The following is a 23042-nucleotide window of genomic DNA, read 5'->3' as shown; positions in this document are numbered from 1 at the left end:
AGGAAATCCTCAGTGGGTTGAGACCTAATATTGGCAGGTTTTGGAAAGAGAATTTTATATTACAGTAGTGAGCACTTAAGACAGAACTTTAGGTCTTCAGAAGATTGGAAAAATAAAACAAACCAGCACACGCACAAAGAGGAAACACATACTCCAATTGTTTAATCAATATCTTCTGGAAATATTTATTTAAAAACAATGATGAGAAAAGAGAGAAAGGCTTCACATCCTTCTCAAGTCAGGAGATTATAACCAATCAAACATGTGTCATAAAATCCTTTAACGATGGCCTTAACATGACGGTGCTTATTTTGACCTGAAAGCCAAATGACCAATTTAAAGTGAATAAGAATCAATGGATAATTAGTTAGTCTCCTTCTATTTATGAAAGAGCAATAAATAAATCACTATTCATGCATAGCTTCACACTTTCTGACAGAGAATAAAAGATCATGACTGTAAAAAAAACTGCCTTTCATAAAGGGACTTGAATCACACTCTAAACCAAAGACTGAAGTCTTTACACTGCGAACCAAAAAGTGACTGAAAAACAGATCCGTTAACAACATTCTACACAAATAACGAACAAAATGTATTTACATATTGCAGCTATAGACAGAATATATACAGCACAGGATGTCTAGAGTGCAAAGGTCAAGTTGCTCTATTCTCATACAACAGTACAAGCAAACTTCTTTCCAGTCAACACTTGAATCCTTTAAATAATTGTCACAGATAAACATTTATTAACACTGGAAAATGATTTGGAAGTGAGCATTTATGTGGAAATGAGCCATAAACTGAGGCTGCAATGAGCCTATAAGTGATCTAAAGGAAAGGGGCTCTGGCACACTGTTGGTTCTACTCTGCTGTCGGTCAGTGTGGTTTGCTGTATAGCCAACCACCAATGATGTAAATGTACCAATCTTGTCCTTCAGTAGAGCAGGTCCAGAGAAGAGATTGTGGGTTCTTCAGGTTTCTTGATCTCCGGTTTGGGCAGCTTGATCCGGCTCATGGCAACCACTCCACATACGGCAAAGTGAGTCGCAACACTGCCAACACCCAGCCAGAAAGACCAGTCCAGGCTGTCATCCAGGACGACGAGCACAAAGAGGTTCTCGCGATAGTTGGCCACCCTCTCGGTCAGACTGTGGTGCCTCACGGCTGCCAGGAAACACAGCACGGCCAGGGCGCCGAAAAGAGCTGGAGACAGATGGGCAGAAGAGTCAGGGGAGGAAACTAGAGAGGTACAGTAAGGCTCAGAGTCACGAGGAAGGGAAGTAAAGGAAAAAACACTCAAGTGTGTGACAGAGGGGTGAGGGGAAATACTGGGAGGTGACATTAAAATAAAGAGAAACTGATAAAGAGACATGAGGGTGGAAATGTGAAGCAAGCAAAAAAAAAAAAAAAAATCAACTTTTGATGGATATTTTGAGGGAAAGAGTTGCTTCACACACCAGCAATGAAGTTCCACAGGTAGAGCCCCTTGTGCCCTTTGATGCTCTGGTAGGGGACCTTGCGTGCGTTGTAAATGCAGAAGGACAGGCTGACAAACGCGAAGCCCACGGCCACCAACAGGAAGAGGATCACCATCATGTGAAGGCCGCCGTTCAACGTCCGCACAAGCTTTGGGAAAACTGGACAAAGAAACAGAGAAAAAACATGTATTCAACTGGCTGGGGTGTGTGTATGTGGATGCAGTTTCTCTTTTCCTGAATATCAAACTAGGAGGAGTCATGCACCACCTGAACAACAGCTGCAACAACACCTGCACTTGTGTGGCACTATGATGAAAAACATGTAAGATAATGTCTTAAGATTCAAGGATGAGTAATGGCGCGCAATATAAAACTATAGTTTTTGTTAATTATTTATGTATTTATTTAGTTTTTTTAAGCCTTAACATGATTGTAATAAGCTGTTGGTTAGACATAAAGTCTTAATTTGATAATATAAAACTATTTGTGATATAAATCAGTAACCTAAATAACTCACTAGCATGTCTGTATGTTTGCAGTACAAGTAGTAGTTGTAGTAATGCATCTATATATGTGTTGCAGCATGATTGTCTTCATGTCATTTATATCAAGCAACAACTGCCAGAAGTATTTAAAACTCAAGCAATGAAAAAAAAATACAATAATCATGATTAATAGAAAATATCTAATGAACCACTCCAAGTAACAGGTGTGTATTTGTAATGCAAAAACCCCTTAACTCACAGTCTTCCCTTAAGAAGCTTTAAGGTTGGACAAATAATTCCACTGTATCATATATGTTCTGTAAACTATGTTGTTGTTGTTTTTTACATTCAATTAATCTTGACTGTAAATGAAAAGATAAATGTACATTTTGCAGTATTATCTTCTTATTTCAGAATCGTTTATTTATTTTCAGTCTTACTGTATATTTTGGAGCGCCTCTTGCCGAGCCCGCACTTCTTGGTCTTTCCTCCCTGGAACAAACCGTAGTAAATGTCCCCGATGAACTGATGCAGCTCCGGGTGAGACGCGTTCACTATCTCCGCCCCGGTTTTACACAGGATCCGTCCGGTGACCCACCGCTCCGTGGACAGGGCCACTACCAGGAGGACCACCGAGCCCACACAGAGCACCGAGGCCACCGAGAACGTTATCCGTTTCCACAGCGAAGGCATCTTACGAGCCCATGGTGCCCCGAGGAAGGTAACGCGACGCCGGGCAGCGACCACGAAGCGCACTCGGCGATCAGCATGAGTTTATTCTACAGTTTGACAAAGAAAGGTGAATCATGATAAGAGAAAAATAGTAATTTCTCTTCGCAAATGTTGCATGTGTTGATGAGCGAGTCGCAGGAGGAGAAACCGAATCTATGGCGGTCAAAGGGATCTCTTACCGGGAGAAACTCTATCCGTGCGCCGTGCGCCTGGCTCCTGCGTCCTCCCTCTCACTCCCTCTCCTCTTTATTCAGGGAATGAATTAACCTTTTGCGACTTGGCCTTTGAGCTGGAAATTTATCATGATAGATGACCTTAGGAAATCATGTAAGCTTGGTTAATGGTGTCAGAATGACAGCTATGGCCCACTTTAACACAGACCTTAAAGGTCAGGGGAGCATTAACTGCAGAGGGACCAATGGGTTCAGGCTACCACAGTTTTATAGTCCTTCATCTCTCATCCTTTCTTGCATGCACTACTTTTCATTGTACAGTAAAGTCTACTTAGAAGTGTTTCGCCATAAAAGCACCAGGACCGGTGCAGCACAGCATGCAGCTGGTGCCCGTTTTATTTTATTTATTGCCTCATCCCCTCAGACAGCCTGAGTTACTGCTTACTTGTTGCACAATTCAAGATTCAAGATTCAAGAGTCTTTATTGTCATTGAGCATGTCAATGAAATTTTCATTGCAACCCCAGATACAGATAGTAAGAACAGATAGTAAGATAAGAAGATTAGAAAGAATAAAATTAAGATAACTACAATAAATTAAATAAACATGCAGTAAAAATATTCGTAAAAGCAATTAAAAATATAACAGAATGAAAAAATGAAAAACACACTGTAAATAATTACCAGGATTTCACAATAGTCAACTGTAAAATTTCACTCTAAATTGCAGTATTATCACTTTACAGGATTTAACTGTAATGTTCACAGTATGACACTGTAATTTAGAAGTTTACTATAAAAACAGTGCCATCACAGTAAACTACTGTATTATTTGTTGTTTTAATTATTAATAGGGATGCACGATAACTGTTTTTTAAAACCAATACCGATAACCAATAACTTTCAGCTCCTAAAGGCCGATACCGATAACCGAAAACACACACATATACCTAACATGACATCAATACCACGAACAAAACCAAAATCAGTTTTGACTCTTTAAATGAAGAGATATTTATTTTTCCAATGAAAAACTATTGGTAAGCCTCTCAAACATGTTCTTAAAGCTATCAAACAAACCTATTTGATATCTCACATCAATTTAAATAAGGTGCATTACTTACTGATATAAAAAACAAAGGCCCCTTGAAATGATGCAAATACATGCATCAGGATTACAAACTGAAAAAGTGTATTCCAGAAGTTTGCAAAAAATAAATATACATAGAAAATTAATGCACTGGCACAAGTTAGATTCCAACATTTCTATTTAAACAAACTGAAAAAGTGCATTCCTCAATGACAACAAAAGTAATGCACAGTGCATATTGTACTGACAGAAGTTAGAAGACAGCACTCTTAAATACTCAATTCTGATTGGTCAATCGCGAAAATTCAGCGGTGTTCCTAACAGTCAGACTAAAGGGGCAATCCCTTAATGTACCAAGCTCAATAACACATCGCCAACTGATTTGGGGGCAAAATATGGAGCATTTTCCGTACATTATTTTTAATTTGTTTGGAGAGGACCAACACTTGGCTGGAGAATGATGTCCCCAGCAAAAAAGACGAGAAAAGTAAAGAACAACGCTGGACCGACAGCAGGAGCGATATTAAGACACAAAAGACTTGAGGACGCAGAGATTGACCAAACTGAAGCCGACAGACACGAAAAAAACACCAAGAGAAACACAGCATGGACGATCGGTCTGCTAAAAGACTGCTGAGTGGAGACAAAACTGGAGACAGATTTTTTAATGTCTGACGCTGAAAGCAGAAATCAGCTGATGCAGGACTTTTATCCATCAGTCCGAAAAAATAGTGGTAAACAAAGCTCTGTCTCCAGCTACGTCTCTCTCAGGTCTGGGATATTTTACATGATTTCGCTGAATAGCTGTAAAGAAATAAGTTTTCCTGCCTGCCGGCCTGCGCACAGTGAGAGGCGGTTGCTAGGCAACGTACCTGTTTACTTTTAGAGCCACTGCACAGTGAGAGCGGTGACAGGCAAGAGTAGACTCATTTTAAATCAATAAAATATGTTTTAATCAGTATTTTGTGTCACACTATTGAATGCTTTAGTAGTAAGCCGTGTCCTAAGTGGGATAACGTATAGTGAGCAGTTTCCTACGGAGAAGCATCGCGTCGGGCTTCTATGTCATCCTGAAGGAAGATACATGATCCCTTACTTAGACTAGTATGTAAACAAACTGAAGAAGGGCAGTCCATAGTAAGTCAAGCACCATCACGTCCATGATTAAATCTTCAATAACCTTAGCCCGTGGGTCATCTTTGGCAAATTTCTTGGACTTTTCGAAAGCCTCTCCGTCGCGTAAGTCCCGGTGGCTTCTTTGCGGCTGCCTTGCTAACGTTAGCGTCTTTAGCAGGCCGGGCGTCCTCATACGCTTTCCAAACTCCGTCAAAGCGGTGGTTATGTTTCAGGTGACTGATCAGGTCTGATCACACACTGACATGACACACTGACATGACACACTAACATCACACTGACATCACACTCTGACATCACATCACACACTGACATCACATGGTGACATCACACACTGACATCATGCGGTGACATCACATGATGACATCACATCACACATCACACAGTGACATCACACACTGACATCTCACACTGACATCACACTGACATCACACAGTGACATCACACGGTGACATCACAGACTGACATCACATCACACACTGACATCACACGGTGACATCACACACTGACATCACACGGTGACATCACATGATGACATCACATCACACATCACACGGTGACATCACACACTGACATCACACACTGACATCACACGGTGACATCACACTGACATCACACGGTGACATCACACACTGACATCACACGGTGACATCACACACTGACATCACACACTGACATCGCACTGTGAAATCACAGTGACATCACACGGTGACATCACACACTGACATCACACTGTGACATCACACTGACATCACACACTGACATCACACACTGACATCGCACTGTGAAATCACAGTGACATCACACTGTGACATCACACACTGACATCACAGACAACACTGTGACATCACAGATCACACTGAGTAACCACGGTAACAGGGTTTAACATGAAATATTTCCAGTTTATCAGAAGTGAAAACTGACAGGAAGTCGTTGTAACTTCTTTACATTTGATCAAACAGCTCAATTTCTGTTTCTGTAACTCTGCCTCCATGTAATCAAAGTAACAAATGAAGTGCTTCTTTTCCAACATGTGCCATTTCTCACTCCTAGTGGAACTCGCTTGGAACATTTGTTACGAATAACCAGCGAACTGTCTCCTTCGGAAACTTTGAAGAAGTCTGAACTCTGTTTTCATAAGCACGCTGTACCGCATGCTGCATTCAAGGTGTAACGTACATTCCCCCGTTCCCTCGTTTGCCAGTCGTTCTTTCGGCCTATTTAAGTTCATGTTTCTATTTTTTGTGTGTAACATGTGAAGAAATACTGCGAATGATAATTCAACTCAGCAACTAGCAAAAGTATGACCGAGTTAAGGAGTTGTTTTCTGGCATGAGGGGGTATTCTTGATTTTTCCCAGTGAGAAAGAGTTTTTCTGATTATGCTAACGTCACTTGAACGCAGCATTCACTGCAGGCCATTCGGGTCTCATAGTGGGAGCGAGGCACTGCCGTGCTGACAAAAACACATATGTTATCGGGGCTGTTCGTCATATCGGACTTATTGGAATGACGTCATAACTTCCTGTTATCTGCCCGATAACTATCGGGCTGATAATTATCATGCATCTCTAATTATTACTGGGATTTCACAGCATTTTATTGTGTTATTTCAGTGCAAAATACTGTATTAAGACTCTCCACGCAAAAACACAGCAAATTACATGAACCGCACTGAATTGTGGGACCTGCCGCAGATTTTTTCAAATATTATTAACTGTCAGTGCATGGACTTGGTACCACCCGCCCGGAGAACAAGAGAAGGTAATTTAGCCTCATTTTCCACCTTTGCGTTCACTGTATTGACATTTTAAACGAGTGTGACGTTAGTCGTATTAATTACTCTTTATTCTCTGACGCGTTTATTTCTACACGGTCAAACCGAGTGACACCCACCTCACCGAAGGCTGCGAGGGACAATCGTCCAGAGGATTAACACGGTTAGTTGGTTTGTTTAACTATTTGTCTGAGCTAAAGGGACGTTTTGTGTCGCTGTTTGATAAGGTGCAAAACACCCACGCTAACGTTAGCTTACGTTTCTCTTTCATCTTGCATGTGAAATTCTCAGTAGAGCAGCACGTAGGCTAATATAACACCAGTCCTTTTTTAAAATTCATTTTTCCAAGCATTTCTTGATTAATCAACGGCTTGTAACCAGGGTGTTTGTCTTTTAGGCCTTAACAACTTTATTTTATTTTTTTTACAGCCATCAAATGATGGAATAAAAAGTTCATATTGTAGCTAAATCATTGACCTGCTGCATATGCTCTAGTTCATAGTTTGATTTGCATCGGTTGTCCTTGTTTGTATTGGATCCTTAGTTGACACCCTTTTTTGTTTAAAAATGAAAATCGTAATGCACACACACACACACAAAAGAACGTAAATAGCGCCATCTACTGATGGAACAGTTAGGCATCAAAATCAGTTTTTGTTTTTTGTTTCTTTACAAATCTTTGACTTATCCAAGACTCGGATACCAGATAAAAATATCCCTCCCCCCAGATCATTTATTATATAGAAAACCAGCCTTTGCATTTGAAATATTGAAAAATTGAAAGGAAGCGTGGAGGGATCAACGCACTCTAATGCGCAAACTGGATTGAACTGCACTGAAAGATTTCGAGTGGCAGGCAATGTAGATGGTTGTAGAAGGTAGAATGTTTTGTTTTGTTTTTTTAAAAACTTGTGAGTGTCCTTATCTAAAAAAAATAGCTTGTACTGACAAAGATAATGGACCTACTGACTATGACTATAGGGGTTATGGCAATGGGCCAGTTTGCCAAAAATATTGAACTGTTCCTTTAAAACATGCCTGAAATACTGTTGTACAGTTTTGCTGTTGCACATTTTAAATCGTTAATTTTTTAAAGCTGCTTGTAAAGGGTGTCCCTTTTGTCATGCAGCCATTTTGATTTTATGTAAGAGCCAAAAAAATCTGTATTTCCTGTGAGTGGTTTACTGTTGCACACTTTTGCTGTTGCACATTTTATACATTTTGTAAAGGTGCTTGTATGCTTGTTCTGAATATGTTGGCAGCATGTTTGCCCAGGAAAATTTTCTGTTAAATGTAATATTGCACTTATCCCAAGCTTGATTAAAAAGTGAAAAAAAAAAATCATTATTTTGTTTTGTCATCTTTTTTGAGCATAAAGTGAGAGGGTGCAGAAAAATTACAATTAAGAAATTGATTTTACAATATATTACGCTGTTAAATTGTAAATTTACAGTAAATTACTGGTTAATAATTGCATTACTTTTACAGTAATTTAACGTAAATATTTTCACAGCAATTAATTGTACTTATTTAACATTAATTTACAGTAAGTCCACAGCTAATTACTGCTATATCACAGTAATTCCTTGGGCATGGCAACCATGAATTTACGGTAAAGTGTTGCTGTTTTATTGTAAATTACTGTGGAATAATTACAGTAAAGTACTGTGAATTAATTACGGTAAATTGTTGTGAAAATATTTACAGCTAATTGCTGTGAAAGTAATGCAATTATTAACCAGTAATTTACTGTAAGTTTACAGAGAAATTTATTACAGTGCACAATGACCATAGTGGGGTGTAACAGAGAGGTTAAGATGGGAAATCTGTGCATTTTTGCCCCAGGACCTCCAAGCAGGTTAATCCAGCAGTGTGCTTTGGGGCCCGAGGGCAAAAATGAGCTGTGAGACACTAACCAAACCTGTTCCTTCCATCATCTGCACATCATGCACAGTGTACACTGTACTTCAGTGCACACATAGCACTTTGCAGGCTACATGGCGTCTGTATTAAACTTTTTAAACTGTTAAATCTTTTCATTTATATTGTGCTTCAGTGGTACATATTACCACAAACTAAGAGCCACACAGTGAAAGGAATAATAAGTTATTTAAAAAAATGTATTCTATAAGACTAATTGTGAAGTTAAAGTTTTAGAAAGATCGAAAGAACAATTCAAGCTGTGCCATACAACGAAGGAATAAAAACACTGTCGCTGAATTCCATTGTATTGTATTAATTTTGCAAATTTCTCTTTGGAGATGAATAAAGTATCTATCTATCTATCTGTAATCTTCCCACACCAAAACATATGATTAAATTCATTACATTATTAGACAAATTCAACATGCAAAATTTAAAGATTGTGTGGATAATCTCAAAATGTAATCTCAAAAACATGAAAATTATATAGAAATTCTATGTAGCACCTTATTTTGTTTTGTTTTATTATTTATTTATTGTTATCAGTCATTCAGAATTGACGTGAATGGACGCACTTTGGCAACATCTGCTGGTGGCTCTGTGAAACTACAGTGCGTGATGACGTCGTATCATGTGACGCAGGTGTCAGTCTCCCAGGCAGCAGATGAGACCGTTTGGCGAAGATGGCGGACTCGCATTCGTCAGGTCTGGGAGAGGAGAAAGAGAAGGAGAAGGAGGACAGCGAGAAGGACAAGAAGGCTGCCACGGCGGAGAAGAACAAGGAGAAAGACATACTAACGGAGGCGTTGAGGCTCAACAACAAAAATGGCGGCAGCAAGGCCAAGAAACGCAACCTGTCAGGTGAGAGCTAGCTTCGGTATCACAGCCACAGACCCCGGTTTGACAGCGCTAGCTAGCTGCTGAAGTGAGTTTTTTCATTTACGGACAGACCAGTTCTTGGTTAGGTGGCTGCCTTACCGCAATGTGTGTGAGGTTATCTGTGACAGCAACGTTGCTTCGGCACGCAGCTGCAGTTTCAAGCAGCTAGGTGTGTGCAGCTTTGGGCGCTGCTCGAGTTTGCACTTGGTCTCAGGACGTAGCTAGTTAATTAGCTAGCATCACCACAGCTGCTGTTTGTTGTGGGTGGATTGTTAATGATATGTGCATTTTCATTATAGCTGGTATTAGGAGTCCCGACTGTCATCAAGACAGCGCAGCTGCATGTGATCATGCAGGAGTGTAAACAGGCCGGTTTGCTTCTCTGTCAAAGCAAGACGTGCCAATTCTTTGCACAGGCGCATTCAGAGGTGCTGCTTAGTGAGGTACACCATGTTCACCTACTTCAGTGGACTTTTTGATCGGTTATTTTTTTCATGGTTTGGGCTAGGCTTATTGCTTACAAGTAAAAGGCACTCCAGTTATTTAGTGTTGCACTTGCATGAAGTTGGGGGAGTTGTGACAGAGATCAGGGAAAGCACAGGTGTTCTGCCCTGAAACCGTAGCAGCTAAATGGCATTGAGCCATTATTGATTTTAATATTTTCATCTGAGATGTTCTGACTATTGACTCAAGCTCCAGATCATGCTGTTTTTTACCCTTTGCAACTAGGTCAAGCCTTTCCATAGACCCTTCATGCCAGGTGAACACCCACATCTTTGAAATTCCGCTGTCGCATTACATAATGCGCGCGTAAAAATGTCCAATGTCCAATGAGTTACCTGCCATAACCCAGGGAGCACAACTCAGAGCCAAAAAAATCGTGATACAGCTGTTTTCACAGGCTGAGTCTGTTGACTAATACATTTACTTTGATGCATAGAATTGGTGCAGTAAACCTTTATGGAAAAACTTCCTGCTGCAGAATACAGTAATAGTTTAGATCAGCCATGTCCAAACTATTCCATAAAGGGCCGTGTGGCTGCAGGTTTTCATGTCAACCAAGGAGGAGCGCACCAGGCTGGACTCATTTAATCAGCTGATCTCACTTTTCAGCTGATAACTAAGGGATCCCTTGATGTTGATTGGTTGGCCTGGTGCGCTCCTCCTTGGTTGGAACGAAAACCTGCAGCCACACGGCCCTTTATGGAATAGTTTGGACATGCCTGGTTTAGATAATAGTTTGGGAAAGGTCCTTTTCCATTTCAACCCAGCAATGCACAAAGCGTCAAAATGGAAGAAGGTGACTTGCCTGCACAGAGCCCTGACCTCTACTCCATCAAACACCTTTGGGATGAATGCCAACCCAAACCATGAGCCAGGCCTTATCACCTAAAGTCAGGTCTTGACCTCACTAACGCTCTTGGGACTGAATGGGAGCGAATCCCTGCAGCCAAGTCCCAGAAATCTTTGGAAAACTTCTCCAGAACAATGAAGGCTGTTATAGCAGCAAATTAATGGTTTAATCACATATGGGTGTAATGATCAAATGTCCACATGTTTAGCCATACAGTGAAGGCATTTCTTATCGTAATACATGGTTTATTATTAACTAAGAGCTCCTGTTTGTTTACAGTGAATGCAGGCACCTGCTGTTAACCTGTGAATGAAGTCTTCAGAGCACTCAGGGATGGAAGTGTGTGTGTGTCAGGAAAAGGGAGAGCCCTTATTGGAAAGTGAGGATTTCGACCTCAAAAGAAAGCAGACTGATTTTGCTCATGTGAAATGAGAGACGGCTGGTTTAGGCAAAAGTCTGTACGGTCTGTGTTTAAAGCTTATCCTCTGTCATTTTCTGCCTCTAGACCTGTCTCTGGTTCGATTTATTACTACTGAGCTCACCAGAGGCTACTTCCTGGAGCACAACGAGGCCAAATACACCGAGCGCAGAGAGAGGGTCTACACCTGCCTCCGCATCCCCAAGGAGCTGGAGAAGGTAAACGTACACACAAACACTGCGAGAAATGATTCAGAAATCACAGAAGACTGAATAAATATTGTCTCTCTGTGTGTCTTTCTCTCTCGTTCTCGCTCTTTAGTTGATGACATTCGGCTTCTTCCTCTGTCTGGATGCCTTTCTGTATGTGTTCACCCTGCTGCCCCTCAGGGTGATTCTGGCCCTTTTACGCCTCCTCACGTTGCCTTGCTGTGGCCTCAGGTAATGTATGTGCTTAGAAAACAGCCACCACCAGTTTCTAGAGCCCAAAGGGACTTCTTCAAATTGCTCGTTTTGTCTGAACACTGGTATGAAAATACATAGTTTACTATAATTTCACATGTGAGAAACCAGAACCATCAAATGTTTGGAATTTTTGTTTGAAATATTACTTAAATGATTAAGAGGTTATCATAAAGGCAGCAGATTAATTTTCTGTTGATTGACTCGTCATAAAAGTGAACCCTCCCTCTCAATGTGTTTCGATATATTGTCAAAGTACTGCTGAAATTATTAGTCAATTATGCAGATATATAATTGTTCTTTATAATAGAAAATCAATTAACAATGTTGATAATTGATTGAGTCAAGGTCGCTCAAGTCTTCTATCAATCAATACTGTCTAACATTCTCTAGTTTTCCCCTTCTCAGATGTGAGGATTTGCTCTATTCTCTATTTTGCTAAAACTGTAAATTGAGTATCTTTGGATTTTGGACTCTTCAAACAATTTGAAGATGGAGAGTTGTGCTGTGGGAAATTTAGATTGTAACACTATTCTCTCACATTTAACAGACAAACAATTTATCAGTGAATTTAAAAAATGTGATAAATTAAGTTATATAAGAAAATAATAATTAGTTTCAGCCCGGGTAAAAACTGGCTAATACACACAGACTTGGTAAATACCTTCATATGCAACATCCACGTTTGTAAACAGAAACAATCGATGCAACGCTGTTCTGCACCTGTAGAGGGCAGTAGAGCCCTGCCTGACTAATAATAACCTGTTCTGTTCCTCTGTTCTTTCTCTTCTTGTGACTTTCTTATGTGAACATTTCTTCAGTGTGTAATTCTTTATTTGTTTACTTTTAGTGGCTCTCGCCTGCTCCAGCCAGCCCAGGTGTGTGACGTGCTGAAAGGCTTCATTATGGTGCTGTGTTACTCTATGATGAGCTACGTGGACTACTCCATGATGTACCACCTGATCAGGGGACAGTCTGTCATCAAATTGTACATCATATACAACATGTTAGAGGTACACCGAGATGATGATTCCTCCCACTGTTTATTACTGTGACTGCGCTGTACAGTGAGTCACCTGCTCATTCGCTCTCGTGCCCCCTCTCGTCCTTCCCCTGTCCTGTTATCAGGTGGCAGACCGCCTCTTCTCATCATTTGGCCAGGACATCCTGGACGCTCTGTACTGGACAGCCACAGAACCGAAGGAGAAGAAGAGAGCGCACATCGGCGTGATTCCTCACTTCCTCATGGCTGTGCTCTACGTCTGTATCCTCACTGAGAATGACCAGTGGTGGTTGTCGCCAGTCTGTTTATAGTGTTGCTTCAGCACACAAACATCAGAGGGTTGGGACAGAAACACACCTTTAGGGCTGAAGAGTTAATCCATCGGCAGGAAATTAATCGGCAACCTTTTTTGATAATCTGTTCATTTTTAAACATTATAAGAAACAGAGCAGGTAAAAAAAGGGAAGAGAATAACAGAAATAAAATACACATTGAAGGGATTTAGACAAATATATAAATAGAAATAAGAAGTCACAGTTATTGAATACATTTTAAAGATTATATCTTCCCTAATATCTATAGGTGTGTACAGTATGTTGTCGTGGACAGAGCGATGGAAGATAAACGAAATCCAGAATATGCATCAGAGTTTGTCGGTCTGGGATTCAGCGTGTTTTCTGTTTTCTTCTGTGATTGCAAACTAAGATGTAACTTTTCACTATTGTTGAACATTTTATAGACAAAAACGAGATGTCAATTAATGGAAAATAATCTGCAAAATGATTACTGAAATCACTTTTGTTTGCAGCCTTACACGCTTTACTTCAGACTGGCAGAATGTGCTTATTAGTGGGTTACATATGAGTTAACACACAGCCTGATATTCTTCAGCCACCAGTGTATTTCTTTCCTCAGCATGTTTGCATCTAGTTCTCCACGCCATCCTCATCATGGTTCAGGCCACCACTCTGAACGTAGCCTTCAACTCCCACAACAAGTCCCTGCTCACCATCATGATGTCGAACAACGTGAGTGTAACGCACACAGACGCATTTAACTCAACTGAAGGTGCACGCAGCAGGAGTTCAGCCATGCTGTTTTTTGTGTTTGCAGTTTGTGGAGATCAAAGGCAGCGTGTTCAAAAAGTTTGAAAAGAACAACCTTTTCCAGATGTCAAACAGCGGTAAGTGGCGAATGAGACCTAAAACAACCAAACGTGTGCCACAGCGGCAGCAGCCTGTGGACATTTTGTAACTCGGCCTTTGAACTTGGTGGTTTAGCACAAGGTAAATTTATGGAATCGAGCTCAGCCGCAGTGAGTGCAAAGTAGGTTAATCCAGGATTGATTTTTTTTGTGTCCCACAGATATAAAAGAGAGGTTCACCAACTACATCCTCCTGCTCATCGTCTGTCTCAGAAACATGGAGCAGTTCTCATGGAACCCTGGTAACTAACGCAGTGAACTGTCGCTCACTTGTCGAACTCGTACCGAATATTGACACTGATCAGATTTTGCTGTTTGTGCTTTTAGACCACTTGTGGGTGCTGTTTCCGGATGTAGTCATGGTGATAGCCTCAGAGGTCGCCGTGGACGTTGTCAAGCACGCCTTCATCACCAAATTCAATGACATCAGTGCTGATGTGAGTCCTTTTTGCATACGGTGCTTGCACAGTTTATGCATTAGGTTATGGTGCAGTCAGTGTCTCGACGAGTGGAGCAACAATGTTAAAGCAAGTAAAAGACAAGAGTAGGTTCAATTTGAAAAAAATAATCCAAATTCCAGCTCCTCTTACCGGCCTTTTCCTGTGTTTAAATCACCTCATCTGTGGAAGGAGTTCACTCAGTTGGTGGCTTTTTTTGCTCCTTTTTTTATTTACAGGCTTTCAACATAATCACTGCATTTATTAACCAGACATGTCATTTATTATTATTTTAGATATAAGTTGGGATATTCAGAAATGCCATCAGTTTGCCTGTAAGTTGTACGTGTTTGAGAACAGTTTTTATTTAAAATTATGATTTAAATTGTTGACTTTTTGTATGTGTTGCTTATTTGCAGTAGTATCTGTACATGAATTGATAGAGGAGTGTGTCAGTGCTCCAGGAATATAAAAACCATGTTGACAGAACTTGGTAAACCGTAGTACTGTCAAAAAATATATTGATTGTTCAACACAAAGTTTATATTCATGGATTTTTGTCACTCTCGTTCTTACTCTTTGTCTTATTTCTGCTTTGGGAATAATGATGTTTTGGGACTAGGGTTCCCATAATGCTTTGGAAGTACAATGTCGCCTTAGATTCTGTGAATCAGCTGTGAGCTGCAACTTGAGCCTTTTTTTTTAAGCCTGTAATATTTGTTTACCCTTTGGCAAACTGGCATCATTAAAAGTTTGCTGAATTAGCTGTTAGTGGTTCCTCTTCGCAGAGTTATCACGGATGTACGGACAGCCATCACTGGATTACTTTGATACTGAAGAAAATTAAAAAACGTGATCATTCTCGGGCAAGTTCTGCAATGGACAAATGTAAAAATCTCTGTATCATTTCTGTGTGTTCAGATTTGACTCAGGAGTGCTGTTTATATCACAAACTGTGGCTTAATAGCAAGTAGTGATTTCTAGTAATGACACTGATCAGTTTTGGATGCGATTGCTTGACACTGAACAAACTCCATCCACTGATGACAGACTGTGAGATGCAGTTTTGAGGACCTTGAGTTAAGATTATCGTCTTTTTCAGAGGTGAATGAATCTTGAAGCCCAACAGATTTGATCGCTCATTTCTTTCTCTGTTCCGTCCTACTGCAGAGTTTGTTGGTTCCTTCTCTTTTTCTCATTGTCTCAGACTCACACAACAGATCCACTGTAGTATCAGAGGGGAACTGTCAGTCACTTTGTTAGCTGCCCACCTGCTTCCCTCTTGTGTTCTCTTCCTCTTCCGTTTCCCTCAAGGAGCCGTAACTTTGGTTATGTAAGGGAAACCAGCTCCACAGGAAGGGATTAACCCCTTTATCTCCAAACTGTCAAACCTAATCACACAAACCTCACTCACACATAGCTGGCGTTCAGGCTCTTCTGTATCCACGCTCATCCAGTACATGCACTTTAATGTGCTCCTCATCTTTCACTTTACACACAACAGCAAATGGCAACACATAAGCTAATTATGTGGCTCCAACAGACATCGTTAGTATAACACAGATACCCTCTGCTCATTTCATCTACGTCAGTAACTATATTTATTTGATATTTTGGTGTTTATATGTTGGTTGACTTTCCAGGTATACGGGGAATACAGAGCCAGCCTTGCATTTGACCTTGTCAGCAGTCGACAGAAAAATGTGAGTAAAATAAGTTCGGATATCAGCTGCGTCTCCACCAAACTGCTGAGCAAATTTTAAAGACTGAACAAGAATATAAATCAGCTAGACCAGAGATTCTCAGAACTGTGCCCATGGTGCATGGTCATACACTGTATTTAGTCATAATTTTTTTTTAATGTAGGTCTGAAATATTGTATATCATCATTCTTGCATAATCCCGCTCTGGAGCTACTCCTCCACATATCAGAGCACTTTTTCACATTATAGCAAAAATCCTGCTGCAGGTACCCACGATGGTCAAATGTAAGCAGAGAGACTTAAGATATAATCACCATGGTATAAAACAGAAGGACAGCTTTGTATTGTCTCTCAATATGAGTGTGTTTTTCTAGCAAAGCATCTGTCCCATTGCTAATCACAAATACCTGTTTATTTCTTGTTAAAGAGTGAATGCAAAACAGACTAATGGCTGCAACACAGAGGAAATGTCTGTCTTTACTGATGTGACATGTAGTGATTTGATTGAATGTTATAATGTGATGATGAATGCATGGGTTGGGGAAGAGGAATAATGCTGGTTGTTGATGCATCGTGACAGAGTGTTTGAAATGTGTCTCCAGGCTTACACAGACTACAGTGACTCAGTATCCAGAAGAATGGGCTTCATCCCTCTTCCTTTAGCTCTGCTGGTCAGTCGCTCTTTATTGATATCATGTATGTTCTAATGTTGACTGTTTGTACGCTTTACATCTAATTATGTTCTTGTGTGTTTTTTTTTTTTCAGTTGATCAGAGTAGTGACCAGCTCAGTGAAGATCCAGGGTTCGCTCTCCTTCATGTGTGTTCTGCTGTTTTATCTGGGGTAAATGTCAACACACATTTACAGTGTTATTACTTCTGCATTTCTAAACAGTTGTATGTCGTCTTTAACGTGTGTGTTAATGTTTTCTGTGTCGACAGGATGATCACTCTGAAGGTGCTCAACAGCATAGTTCTGCTGGGGACGTCTTGTGTGTTCGTCAAAGAGGCCAACATGGAAGAGAAGCTCTTCGACCCTCCACCCTCCGCCGTCTCCAGCCGCGTAAACTCCAGAGCTCACCGCACCAAACACGTTTACACCACACCACAGCAAGGTAGCTTTCATTTTATCCATGTCTCAATGGAGTGCTGCAGGAATCAGTCCTAAAATCCTGAATTTAGTTAGTGTTGTTGCATTCCGGTTCCCTCGTCTCAAAGTTGATGCTTTTTTTGAATAGGTTTAAACGTTAACTCTTGTTCAATGACGTGTAAGTATCCTAAACTACGAGTTTATTTTCTGCAATAATAAAAAATCCAATAGAAAAATTCCATCACCTTTGTCGAGGGAACCAGTGCAATGCCAACAAAAATACATAATTCCTGCAGCATCCCACTCCTATATTACTTAATAGAGCACATATAAGCTCTGCCCTGCTTAGTTACTGTTGCTTTGCCTTTAAAACGTTCTGTTCTTGAACGGTACATATGCAGTTTTCAGTGATGACGGCGGCAGATCTACCACTCAGACCTATGGGTAGTTTTGAAACAATGCAAAAGCAGACTTCTCACAACAGCAGCTTTTGAAATGCCAACTGTTACTAGCTGATGAAGCTAACTTTAGCTCCATGTCTTTGTTGAAAACACTGGTTCCGAATGACTTTCTGATATGTCCAGCTGACTAATTTTAAACCGAGAAACCTCTTAAACAAGCACTTGATGGCCACATACATGAGATTGTGCTGAAAGATTGAGGGTTAAGCTGCATGTGCCAGGAAAAAGTAGATGATCCATGTGAATAAAGGAACAGCATTGTTCTTGTACAGTATTTTAGCGTAGATCTAGTTAATCCTAGTATTCTACTATACTACTAGTATCTCAGGAAACATTGGCTGGTGTTGCTGGAGTGTAAACCTCCCAGAATTAGCAGGACAGAGCTGCTAAAATTACCCTACTTTCATACAGAAATACTACACATGAGGCCTGTCATGAGAGCTTTGACAAAGCGTGTCAAAGTGTTTAGTTTAGATGTTCTGTGTATGCATGCTATTCTGCCGCTTATCATAAACTCTACTATTTTCTTTTAAATAGAACCCACAACAGACAAAGGAGGAATATCACTGGCATCAGACAATCCTCAGGCCACAAACATGGCAGAGCGCTCTGCCCCCACACTCCCCAAGAGCGACTCGGACACATTCCTGACCACGCCAGACGAGGACGACGACAAAATCATCAACGTCGACACGGGACTGGAAGGGGACGGACTTGAACACAGAGCGCCCAAGAAAGATTTGCTGGAAATAGACCGCTTCACCATCTGTGGCAACCGAATAGACTGAATGCCATATAAAACTACCAGTGTCCTGGCAAAACAGCAAGGTTCAGGGATCAGACACGGGTCATGGAGCATGCTCAGACCGGACATGTTTTATGCACCTGACCCCTGGAGTATTTATTTATTTATTACTGACAAAACCAGCCAAGGCATAAAGCTGTTACTATAAGCATCAGAGGACGCTTCAGATGTTTCCATCTGGTCCAGTCGGTGCCCTGTGAACCAGGTAGACTCTTGAGGATGGGTCTTGGTTGTCAAAGCAACCTGCAGACACGCTCGCTGATAACTACGATGGGGGGGGAAAAGGCTGAAATGTGCAGCTGGAGCACGAAGAGAGGAACAAAATCTACATATGTGACATTGTACAACGCGGGTTGCCGATTGATCACAGGTTTATCACAGTTGGACTGTGCGAGTATGTGTTCAAAAGCACAATCACATGTACAGCGCAGAGGTGTTTTTAGAAAGAACAGAACTCGTCGATTTTTTGTACATTTTTTTAATTTCAAAAGCTGGAAAATTCTAATATTTGAAATGAAGTTTTTATGAAGAAGCTCGGATCTTTTTTCTAAAATCGGCTGTGTTCAACTGCAGGACTAAAACTCACAATCACATTAACACATTGTAGAAATCTCAAAGACCCCATTTACACCTGGTATTAAACTGGGATCTGTATTCGGACACTATATCTGGATAACAAATGATCTGATCTTGCCTTTGCATTTATACCTGGTATTTTCAATGGGTTCTCGTTATCCTCATTAAGATCAGATCTCTGTCCTCCAAAACCTTAAAAAACTCCCCTAAAAAAACAGTTTTGTGGTTTGTTGAGTTAGAAGAAACTTAATAAACTTCTTGAAACGCCGTCTACAACTAATTCTGAATTATTTCTCTCCTCTTGAATTCAGCAAATGTAATACATTATTCCTTTCTTTGTATATAAAATAACTTCTCTTATGCTCACAGTGTAAATTGGAGCAGTCTGTATTTTATGTCAGCTAAAAACAAATATCAGCATCAACATTATGTCGCGAACGGATGCCGAGCCAGACTACTTCCAGATGCGGTCAGGCAGATCCGGTCACAAGGCATGCACACCTCGCATTAATATCTGTTTATCGTATAATGTGTGTGGAAACAGATGGCATTTTAATACCAGGTGTAAATGGGGTCAGAGTCGCTCTACAACACACATTTAAAAATCTTGTTTAAATTTAGTTACTGTGATGAGCCCAGATGTTCATAGCTGTTAGACATGGCAGCAGTGACACTAAGTACAGTGCTACATGAGCCGACACCCTCATGGCTCAGTCACAGCGGTAACTTTACCTTTTAGGCGCAGATAAAAGTTTTAAGGTTTAAGTATCGTGCAATTTGTGTTGATATTGTTCATTTGAAGCACTGAGATAAGATGCTGCCTGTTTGTAAAGGCACAAGTATTTATTTTGACGTGGGCTCCGAGCCAGACAAGTTTGGAAGATATTTCATTTTTAGGTGATTTTTCTTTTTCCAGTATGCTTCATGTGTACCGTCATCATTCAAGCATGTAGCCTACAGATGATCATGTCTTGGTGTTACACTACTCTGTTCTAGGTCTCATTTGAAATTCATGGTGTGTGACACTGGCATCGACTTAACGTGTTTTCTTATTCTTTACCATTATTTTGGCAGTAGTGCGAAAAAATAATTGAGACTACATGTATGCAGGTAAAATGTTCATGGATACCTTAAGGCTGAGGCACAGCTGTGAGGGCGAACCTCTAAATGACAAGAATCAGAAAGGAGGATCATATCAGCACTGTGATCAGCAGTGAATCCAGCTATTTTCATTCTCCACAGAGGTTTGACCCCTAAAGGTTCCTGGCATCGTTTGGTGTGATTGTCTGCTGGCTTTGATTATTCCAAGAAGCTCTTTCCAAATGCTTGTGTCTTGAGATGCTGAGAAAGCTCTGTTTGACAAGCTAAGTGGATCATATAACTGAGGTCTGAAGTGCCAGGAGTTGTACGTCCTGGCCTAAAGCTGGGTCCAGCCACGCCCCACGTTGTGCCTCTCATGCCAGTACCCTGTTTCATTACATTGGAGCCAGAGCGTTTAACATTTGTTTCTTTGAATAAGAAAGACCTGATGATCAACACTTGTTGTTGTTCTGAAAAGATTTCCAGAATCATCAAAGAAAGATCTATTTTCTTAATCCCAGTAAAGTTGCAAGCCATAAAAAGCAAATCTCCTTGTGCAATTTATACTTTGTGAACAATATTTTTTAGTCTTATTAGACATTATGCAGAATCTATTATACAGTATTTGCCTATGTTAATGTTTATTGTAAGTATTTAAACAAAATAACATGCTCATATTTTTCCTGTGTCATGCAGAACAAGGAGAATTTCCAGCTACATGATTTAGAGTTTAGATTTAGAGAACAGTGACAGGTGTGTAGGATCAAAAACTCACTTCACCGGGAAACTAAGAATCCTGCACAGTGTCCATCACTCGTACTCACTTCATTAACAATGTCTTGAACGTCTCTTTTCAAGTAAAGGACTGTCTGGGTTTTTCAAAGATGGTCAGGTATTTACTGTTCTGAAAAAAGATGCTCATCTTAGCTGTGACTCAAATGTAATGGAAATAGATGAGTGGCACAAACAGGGGTTAAGTCCAACTTACTATAAGGGGGGCTGTCAGTACAGTAACAAACAACTGCAGTCTTGTGAAGGGAGGATTAAGAGTGTGAATGCATCATGACTGTGTGAGTGTGTGTGTGAGAGAGAGAGAGATAATTTGCAGTGCATGGATGGATCTCATTACCAAAAGACATACTATATGTATGAATCAGATATTTCATTGTTTTAATTTTTCATGTACGACCCTTCTATGTAAGACATCTCCTACATGGTAGAAGGAGAATAAATCAAGATTTTTTTTTATAACCCTTTCTGGTGTGATGTGACTCTCTAACCTAGTGTGTGTTTGTCTGTGTGTGTGTGTGTGTGTGTGTGTGTGTGTGTGTGTGTGTGTGAGCACGGGAACAGTGGCGAGTGTTTCACTGAAAGGAGTCACTGCAGGCTCTGTTCACAGGGCAAACACTGCAGTGCACTGTTCCCCTTGAATGGGCAATTTGGAGGGGGAGTCTGTCATCACACACATTCACACACAGGGGGGGCTTTTTTTTCAGGGTCCAACTCTGATGAATTATGTGCTTCTGGATGCATGACTTGTGTTTTCCTAATCGCATCAACATACATACTTCACATTTACGTTTAACCCCTGCAGTGTCATGTGTGGTGTAAAGTGAGCCATGTGAGAGAGGATGAAAGAGTGCGCTGACTTCAAAGCTGTTTTCTGAGACTTGCACAACTTATCTGTAACTGAACTTTGGGTTTTCCCTTTTTTTTTAACTCAGTTCTTGTGTGCTTGCCCAAATGTCACCAGCCTTGACCACCTATCTGATCAGCCTCGGAGCTGAAGGCCTGAGGCTGATCAGATGCTCTGCAGCCTCAGAGCAGAGTCAGTGACCTTCCTCACGTTCATGCAGACCCACTCAGATGGTGTAGTTCAGTTCTGTCGTAATCAGACACCATAACAGTATCTGACCTCTACTGCTCAGGTGAGTAGGAGTAAAAGTAAGATTGATTGTTTATAACCTTCAGGGAGTAATGCCAAAATACTATATTACACGAAAAAGTCCTGCATTCAAAAGCTTGCCTCAAAAAAATATAAAAGTGTTATCAGCAAAATTTACATAAAGTATCAAAAGTGAGAGTAGTTATGCAGAATTGATTGCCCCTGTCAGTTTTGCTATTTACTTTGTAATTATTATTATTACTGATTCATTAACTGTTGGTTATGTTAATCTATAACAATGCATTGCAATATATAAGTTGATTGATTTGTATATGTATCAACAAAAACTGACTCAAAAGCTTTCGAACAAATAGTAGAGGAGTAAAAGTACAAAGAAGCATCAAATAGAAATGCTCAAGTAAAGTAGAAGTACCTTAATAGCCTTAAGGTAGAAATACCTTAATACAAATCAATCAACCTGAAGTATAGTACTTAAATAACCTTCCAACAATGCTAACCACAGGATTCGACCTGTCAGAGAGGGGGACCACTCACACTGAAGGATCGTTAGGTAAAAGTTACAAATGAGGTACAAATATTACGAAAACGTACTTAAAGTTTTGAAAGTAAAAGTAGTCAATGCAGAAAAAAGGCCTGTGCGAGTGTTAAACTATTATATTTTATATCACTAGGTTATTGTTGGCCAGGTGTTAACATGAAAGACTTATTGGTTCATTGAGCATTAATCGTTTCAGCTGTACTACGTACTAGTGATGGATAGTTTAATTTAGAACAAACCATCATGCTTTATTAGCTGTTCATATGTTTTATACGCTATTATATGCTGATAATTACACTACAAATATTTAGTATGGAGTAAAAAGTACAGTAGTTCTC

The 23042-nt window shown here is 40.3% G+C and overlaps 2 protein-coding genes across 2 annotated transcripts; one reads left to right on the top strand and one right to left on the bottom strand.

Moving 5' to 3' along the window:
• Positions 1-934: 934 nt before the first annotated feature.
• Positions 935-2656, bottom strand: clrn2 (clarin 2). Its single transcript, XM_041934427.1, has 3 exons — positions 2404-2656; positions 1458-1637; positions 935-1203 (listed from the first exon to the last, which is right to left on the bottom strand). Exons 1-3 carry the CDS (start codon positions 2654-2656, stop codon positions 935-937), a joined length of 702 nt encoding a protein of 233 aa, XP_041790361.1.
• A 6811-nt stretch (positions 2657-9467) lies between these two features.
• On the top strand, positions 9468-21493 carry tapt1b (transmembrane anterior posterior transformation 1b). The gene is made up of 14 exons (XM_041933111.1): positions 9468-9651; positions 11529-11659; positions 11763-11881; positions 12753-12915; positions 13031-13166; positions 13836-13933; positions 14019-14088; positions 14271-14351; positions 14437-14546; positions 16190-16249; positions 16852-16920; positions 17016-17092; positions 17191-17363; positions 18337-21493. Exons 1-14 carry the CDS (start codon positions 9474-9476, stop codon positions 18585-18587), a joined length of 1716 nt encoding a protein of 571 aa, XP_041789045.1. The 5' UTR covers positions 9468-9473; the 3' UTR covers positions 18588-21493.
• The last annotated feature ends 1549 nt before the right edge of the window (positions 21494-23042 follow it).

Source organism: Chelmon rostratus, chromosome 3 (assembly GCF_017976325.1).
Source record: "Chelmon rostratus isolate fCheRos1 chromosome 3, fCheRos1.pri, whole genome shotgun sequence".
NCBI lineage: Eukaryota > Metazoa > Chordata > Actinopteri > Chaetodontiformes > Chaetodontidae > Chelmon > Chelmon rostratus.
This window is presented reverse-complemented; position numbering and strand designations above follow the sequence as displayed.

What these genes read in the sequence shown, in the direction of transcription:
- clrn2 (XM_041934427.1), bottom strand. Translation starts at nt 2,656, where the DNA reads ATGCCTTCGCTGTGGAAACGGATAACGTTCTCGGTGGCCTCGGTGCTC. An exon ending in GAGGCGCTCCAAAATATACA is followed by an intron (nt 1,638 to 2,403) that starts GTAAGACTGAAA and finishes TTCTTTGTCCAG; the next exon opens with TTTTCCCAAAGCTTGTGCGG. An exon ending in CCTGTGGAACTTCATTGCTG is followed by an intron (nt 1,204 to 1,457) that starts GTGTGTGAAGCA and finishes ATCTGTCTCCAG; the next exon opens with CTCTTTTCGGCGCCCTGGCC.
- tapt1b (XM_041933111.1), top strand. Translation starts at nt 9,474, where the DNA reads ATGGCGGACTCGCATTCGTCAGGTCTGGGAGAGGAGAAAGAGAAGGAG. An exon ending in CCATCATGATGTCGAACAAC is followed by an intron (nt 13,934 to 14,018) that starts GTGAGTGTAACG and finishes TTGTGTTTGCAG; the next exon opens with TTTGTGGAGATCAAAGGCAG. An exon ending in TTACACCACACCACAGCAAG is followed by an intron (nt 17,364 to 18,336) that starts GTAGCTTTCATT and finishes TCTTTTAAATAG; the next exon opens with AACCCACAACAGACAAAGGA.